The sequence below is a fragment of the Hemitrygon akajei genome, chromosome 21 (assembly GCF_048418815.1).
Source record: "Hemitrygon akajei chromosome 21, sHemAka1.3, whole genome shotgun sequence".
In the NCBI taxonomy this organism is placed as follows: domain Eukaryota; kingdom Metazoa; phylum Chordata; class Chondrichthyes; order Myliobatiformes; family Dasyatidae; genus Hemitrygon; species Hemitrygon akajei.
In genome coordinates this window covers 1,491,276-1,498,708 of record NC_133144.1, presented here as the reverse complement: position 1 = coordinate 1,498,708, position 7,433 = coordinate 1,491,276, and the positions used below count along the sequence as shown (strand labels likewise).

Below are 7,433 nucleotides of genomic sequence, written 5' to 3'. Positions count from 1 at the left end.
GGCTGTCCCCCTTAACAATAAGTATTCCTGCTTGAGTACTGTTGGGGGGGGGGGGACCTATCTGGTGGAACAGTGGTCGTACCTCTGGCACAGGGTTAGGCCCTATGGCTCAGAAGGGTAGGGAAAGGAAGAGGATGGCAGCAGTGATAGGGGGTCAGGCAGGCGATTCTGTGGATGCAGGAAAGAAACACGGATGGTAGTTTGCCTCCCAGGTGCCAGGGTCCGGAATGGTTCTGATCGCGTCTATGAAAATGGACAAGGGAGAGCCAGTGTATGTAGTGTACCTGGACTTCCAGAAAGCTTTTGATAAAGTCCAACATAGGAGATTAGTGGGCAAAATTAGGGCACATGGTATTGGGGGCAGAATACTGACATGGATTGAAAATTGGCTGGCTGACAGGAAACAAAGAGTAGTGATTAACGGGTCCCTTTCGGAATGGCAGGCTGTGACCAGTGGGGTACCGCAAGGTGCTGGGACCGCAGCTGTTTACAATATACATTAATGATTTAGATGAAGGGATTAAAAGTAACATTAGCAAATTTGCTAATGACACAAAGCTGGGTCAGGTGGATGTTATGAAAATGCAGGGTGACTTGGATAGGGTGGGTGAGTGGGCAAATGTATGGCAGATGCAGTTTAATGTGGATAAATGTGAGGTTATCCACTTTGGTGGCAAGAACAGGAAGGCAGATTACTATCTAAATGGAGTCAAGTTAGGAAAAGGGGAAGTACAATGAGATCTAGGTGTTCTTGTACATCAGCCAATGAAAGCAAGCATGCAGGTACAGCAGGCAGTGAAGAAAGCTAATGGCATGCTGGCTTTTATAACAAGAGGAATTGAGTATAGGAGTAAAGAGGTCCTTCTGCAGCTGCACAGGGCCCTGGTGAGACCCCACCTGGAGTATTGTGTGCAGTTTTGGTCTCCAAATTTGAGGAAGGACATTCTTGCTATTGAGGGAGTGCAGCGTAGGTTCACAAGGTTAATTCCTGGAATGGCGGGACTGTCATATGTTGAAAGATTGGAGCGATTGGGCTTGTATACACTGGAATTTAGAAGGATGAGAGGGGATCTGATTGAAACATATAAGATTATTAAGGGATTGGACACACTGGAGGCAGGAAGCATGTTCCCGCTGATGGGTGAGTCCAGAACTAGAGGCCACAGTTTAAGAATAAGGGGTAGGCCATTTAGAACTGAGATGCGGAAAAACTTTTTCACCCAGAGAGTGGTGGATATGTGGAATGCTCTGCCCCAGAAGGCAGTGGAGGCCAAGTCTCTGGATGCATTCAAGAGAGAGTTAGATAGAGCTCTTATAGATAGCGGGGTCAAGGGATATGGGGAGAGGGCAGGAACGGGGTACTGATTGTGTATGATCAGCCATGATCACAGTGAGTGGCCATGCTGGCTAGAAGGGCTGAATGGCCTACTCCTGCACCTACTGTCTATTGTCTATTGTCCACGATAGCCTGAAGTGGGAAGAACAGCCAGAGGTCATGGTACATATTGGTACCAACGACATAGCAGGAAAAGGGAGGAGGTCCTGAAGACAGAATACTGTGAGTTAGGAAAGAAGTTGAAAAGCAGGACCTCAAAGGTACTAATCTTGGGATTACTGCCTATGCCACGTGACAGTGAGTATAGGAATACATGGAATGAGGTGGAGGATAAATGTGTGGCTAAGGGATTGGAGCAGGATAATTGGGACCTCTTCTAGGGCTGGAGTGACCTGTACAAAAATGACGGGTTGCACTTGAATCCAAGGGGGACCAATATCCTGGCAGGAAGGTTTGCAAATGCTTTTGGGAAGAGTTTAAATTAGAATTGCTGGAGGTGGGGGGGGGGGGGGGTGGTGGGTGGGAACTGAACTGAAGTGACGGAAGAAAGGGAGGTTGGCTCACAAATAGAGAAAGCTTGGAGACAGTGTGAGAAGGAGAATAGGTAGGTGATAGAGAAGGGACATGCTCAGACCGATGGTTTGAGATGTGCCTATTTTAATGCAAAGAGCATCATGAATAAAGCGGATGAGTTTAGAGCATGTATCAGCACTTGGAGCTATGATGTTGTGGCCGTTACAGAGACTTGGATGGTGCAGGGGCAGGAATGGCTACTTCAAGTGCCAGGCTTTAGATGTTTCAGAAAGGATAGGGATGCAAAAGAGGTGGGGGCATGGCACTGTTGATCAGAGAGTGTCACGGCAGCAGAAAAGGAGAAAGTCAAGGAGGGATTGTCTATGGAGTCTCTGTGGGTGGAAGTTAGGATTAGGAAGGGGTCAATAACTCTACTGGGTGTTTTTTATAGAGCACCAAATGGTAACAGGGACATTGAGGAGTAGATAGGAAGACAGATTCTGGAAAAGAGTAATAATAACAGGGTTGTTACGGTGGAAGATTTTAATTTCCCGAATATTGATTGGCATCTCCCTCGAATGAGGGGTTTAGATGGGGTGGAGTTTGTTAGGTATGTTCAGAAAGGTTTCTGGACACAATATGTAGATAAGCCTACAAGAGGAGAGGCTGTACTTGATCTGGTATTGGGAAATGAACCTGGTCAGGTGTCAGATCTCTCAGTGGGAGAGCATTTTAGAGATAGTGATCACAATTCTATCTCCTTTACCATAGAGAGGGATAGAAACAGACAAGTTAGGGAAACATTTAATTGGAGTAAGGGGAAATATGAGGCTATCAGGCAGGAACTTGGAAGCATAAATTGGAAACAGATGATCTCAGGGAAATGTATGGAAGAAATGTGCAAATGTTCAGGGGATTTTTGCATGGGGTTCTGAGTAGGTATGTTCCAATGAGACATGGAAAGGATGGTAGGGTACAAGATCTGTGGTGTACAAAGGCTGTTGTAAATCTAGTCAAGAAGAAAAGAAGGGCTTACGAGAGATTCAAAAAACTAGGTAATGATAGGAATCTAGAAGATTATAAGGCTAGCAGGAAGGCGCTTAAGAATGAAATTAGGAGAGCCAGAAGAGAGAAGGCCTTGGCGGACAGGTTTAAGGAAAACCCCAAGGCATTCTACAAGTATATGAAGAGTAAGAGGATAAGATGCGAGAGAATAGGACTAATCAAGTGTTACAGTGGAAAAGTGTGTACGGAACCGGAGGAGATAGCAAAGGTACTTATTGAATACTTTGTTTCAATATTCACTACAGAAAAGGATCTTGGTGATTGTAGGGATGACTTGCAGTGGACTGAAAAGCTTGAGAATGTAGATACTAAGGAAGAGGATGTGCTGAAGATTTTGGAAAGCTTCAAGTTGGATAAGTTACCGGGACCGGACTGGACGTACCCCAGGCTACTGTGGGAAACGAGGGAGGAGATTGCTGAGCCTCTGGTAATGATCTTTGCACCATCAGTGAGGATGGGAGATGTTCCAGAGGATTGGAAGGTTGAGGATGTTGTTCCCTTATTCAAGAAAGGGAGTAAGGATAGCCCAGGAAATTATAGGCCAGTGAGTCTTACTTCAGTGGTTAGTAAGCTGATGGAGAAGATCCTGAGAGGCAGGATTTATGAACATTTGGAGAGGCATAATATGATTAGGAATAGTCAGCATGGCTTTGTCAAAGACAGGTAATGCTTAACGACTTAGTGGTTGTAGACAGGTCATATTCTGCATGGAGGCCAGTGATGAGTGGTGTGCCTCAGGGATGTGTTCTGGAACCCCTACTCTTGGTGATTTTTATAAATAACCTGGATGAGGAAGTTGAGGAATAGGTTAGTAAATTTGCTGATGTCACAAAGATTGGGGGTGTTGTGGATAGTGTGGAGGGCTGTCAGAGGTTACAATGGGACACTGATAGTGAGTCTTACATCTGTGGTGGGAAAGCTGTTGGAAAAGATTCTTAGAGATAGGATCTATGGGCATCTAGAGAATCATGGTCTTATCAGGGACAGTCAGCATGGCTTTGTGAAGGGAAGATTGTGCCTAACAAGCCTGATTTTTTTGAGGAGGTGACCAGGCATATAGATGAGGGTAGTGCAGTGGATGAGATCTACATGGATTTTAGTAAGGCATTTGACAAGGTTCCACACGGTAGGCTTATTCAGAAAGTCAGAAGGCATGGGATCCAGGGAAGTTTGGCCAGGTGGATTCAGAATTGGCTTGCCTGCAGAAGGCAGAGTGTCGTGATGGAGGGAGTACATTCAGATTGGAGGGTTGTGACTAGTGGTGTCCCACAAGGATCTGCTCTGGGACCTTTACTTTTCGTGATTTTTGTTAACGACCTGGATGTGGGGTTAGAAGGGTGGGTTGGCAAGTTTGCAGATGACACAAAGATTGGTGGTGTTGTAGATAGTGTAGAGGATTGTCAAAGATTGCAGAGAGACATTGATAGGATGCAGAAGTGGGCTGACCAGTGGCAGATGGAGTTCAACCCGGAGAAGTGTGAGGTGGTACACTTTGGAAGGACAAACTCCAAGGCAGAGTACAAAGTAAATGGCAGGATACTTGGTAGTGTGGAGGAGCAGAGGGATCTGGGGGTACATGTCCACAGATCCCTGAAAGTTACCTCACAGGTAGATAGGGTAGTTAAGAAAGCTTATGGGGTGTTAGCTTTCATAAGTCGAGGGATAGAGTTTAAAAAACGCGATGTAATGATGCAGCTCTATAAAACTCTAGTTAGGCCACACTTGGAGTACTGTGTCCAGTTCTGGTCGCCTTACTATAGGAAGGATGTGGAAGCATTGGAAAGGGTACAGAGGAGATTTACCAGGATGCTGCCTGGTTTAGAGAGTATGGATTATGATCAGAGATTAAGGGAGCTAGGGCTTTACTCTTTGGAGAGAAGGAGGATGAGAGGAGACATGATAGAGGTGTACAAGATATTAAGAGGAATAGATAGAGTGGACAGCCAGCGCCTTTTCCCCAGGGCACCACTGCTCAGTACAAGAGGACATGGCTTTAAGGTAAGGGGAGGGAAGTTCAAGGGGGATATTAGAGGAAGGTTTTTCACTCTTGGTTGGTGCGTGGAATGCACTGCCTGAGTCAGTGGTGGAGGCAGATACACTAGTGAAGTTTATACTAGACAGGTATATGGAGGAATTTAAGGTAGGGGGATTATATGGGAGGCAGGGTTTGAGGGTCGGCACAACATTGTGGGCTGAAGGGCCTGTAATGTGCTGTACTATTCTATGTTCTATATGATAGGATGCAAAACTGGGTTGAGAAGTGGCAGATGGAGTTCAACCCAGATAAGTGTGAGGTGGTTCATTTTGGTAGGTCAAATATGACGGCAGAATATAGCATTAGTGATAAGACTCTTGGCAGTGTGGAGGATCAGAGGGATCTTGGGTTCTGAGTCCATAGGACACTCAAAGCTGCTATGCAGGTTGATTCAGCGGTTAAGAAGGCATGGTGCATTGGCCTTCATCAATTGTGGGACTGAGTTTAAGAGCCGAAAGGTAATGTTGCAGCTATATAGGAGTCTGGTCAGATCCCACTTGAAGCACTGTGCTCAATTCTGGTCGCCTCACTACAGGAAGGATGTAGAAACCATAGAAAGGGTGCAGAGGAGATTTACAAGGATGTTGCTTGGATTGGGGAGCATACCTTATGAGAATAGGTTGAGTGAACTTGGCCTTTTCTCCTTGGAGTGAGATAGATTGTGAGGTGACCTGATAGAAGTGTACAAGATAATGAGAGGCATTGATCAGAGGTTTTTTTGCCAGGGCTGAAATGGCTAGCACAAAAGGGCATAGTTTTAAGGTGCTTGGAAGTAGGTACAGAGGAGATGTCGGGGGTAAGTTTTTTTACTCAAGACTGGTGAGTGCTTGGAATGGGCTGCCAGCGTCAGTGGTGGAGGTAGAAATGATAGGGTCTTTGAAGAGATTTCTGGATGGCTGCATGGAGCTTAGAAAAATGGAGGGCTATGGGTAAGGCAGGGACATGTTCGGCACAGCTTTGTGGGCCAAAGCCTGCATTGTGCTATATGTTTTCTATGTTTCTATTACCACCAGTATCTATTTGCGTGGTTTAAACCCACACACTATAATAATTCCCCGTTATTATAAATGGCCTGAATTAGAGCCATTGTTGTTCTGGCAGATTTGCTGAAGCTTTTGTTTGGTCGTGGAACAAGGCAGCAGAAACGTCTGTAGGACAAGCCTTGTTTTTTATATTAAAATATATTCACAATAAATTATTTACAATAAACCATTCAATAACTCTCAATTCTTTACAGACGTTACCATTACATTTACAGTAGAATAATTTCAGCCACTCACGTGGCACTCTGATATTGTACAAACATTGTTGAAGGGTATACTCCCAGCCACCCAACCCCTTCTCACTCCCACGGGCGTGGAACCCTAAACCGTGGTCCTTCCCCATCGGGCCTTTGCGGTGGTTGTACCAAGTTTCAGTGCGTCCCTCAGCCGGGAACGTGCCAGTCGGCAGCATTCTGCCACGGACATCTCGATGCGCCGGCAGACCATCAAGTTTTGGGCAGACCAAAGAGCGTCTTTCACCGAGTTGATGATCTGCCAGCAACAGATGTTTCTCTCCGTGTGCGTCCCCGGGAACAGCCTGCAGAGCAGAGAGTCCTCTAGTACGCAGCTGCTGTGACACCATCCCGTTCAGCCTCCTTCACACCTTCTCCGCGAACCCAGTGTGCAAAGAGGTGGGTTACTGATTCCGCCCCTCTACAGCCTTCCCGTGGGTAGCGGGGTGTGGAGACAATGTTCCGAGCGTACAGGAAAGATCTGACTGGGAAGGCCCCTCTCACCGCCAGCCAGCTGGTGAGGCCTGGCGATGAAGCCTCGGTTTAGTGCGGTTCACTGAAAGGAAGTGTGTAGCTTGTCAAATGTCGGGCTTATTAGTAGTTACGTCCAAGGCTCCTGGCCACATTTTATCGCCACTTCTTTCACTCTTTCATTCAGATTTAACTCTCGACCGTTGGCCTTCAGCTTTGAACGAGACAGACTGTTTACTCTTTTCTATAGATTCTGCTTGGCCAGCATTTTGTAAGTCTTCCTTTTGATTAGGCTTCCACAGCGGCTAGGCCAATTGTCATGGAAACAGGTTGCAACTGGTTGGCTGCCGTGCGCACGCGCGGGAATAGGGCGTGACGCGCGTTGTTTCCGGTCGACCGCAGCCGGTCTGCAGGATGTGGCGGGCTGCTGTCGGCGTGGTGGTCTTCGCCGTGTGGCTGCACCTCCTCTGCTCATTTCTTCAGCTAGAGGTTCCGGAGACCGTGACACGATTTCTGTCCGAGAATGTGCTTGGTATGGTGGCGGAACAGACGCCGGAGGAGCTTCTGGCCGAGGCCTGGAACGTGATGATCGTTCCACCGACTGTGGGCTGGACCAAGGTGGCCGTGGGGTGAGTGAGGGACGTGTGAGGCAAGACGAAGGGTAGCTGGGCGTCCACAGATGAGATGGGTGGTATGGAAGGGCATGAGGAGAGAAGGCTTGGAGGGATGGAAGGTGT

General features: G+C 47.0%; 1 protein-coding gene across 6 annotated transcripts in view; it reads left to right on the top strand.

The window, feature by feature from the left end:
• Positions 1-6,387: 6,387 nt before the first annotated feature.
• Positions 6,388-7,433, top strand: part of adpgk (ADP-dependent glucokinase) — a 36,273-nt gene continuing 35,227 nt past the window's right edge. For 2 of the 6 annotated variants that reach the window (XM_073024707.1, XM_073024706.1), the window contains exon 1: positions 6,764-7,325. In XM_073024707.1, coding sequence (XP_072880808.1) covers positions 7,111-7,325 — 215 coding nt within the window. In that variant the 5' untranslated portion in view covers positions 6,764-7,110. Of the gene's footprint in view, positions 6,625-6,659; positions 6,743-6,763; positions 7,326-7,433 lie in introns of those variants that run through there. The other 4 variants (XM_073024709.1, XM_073024712.1, XM_073024710.1 and 1 more) reach the window with 4 other exon arrangements.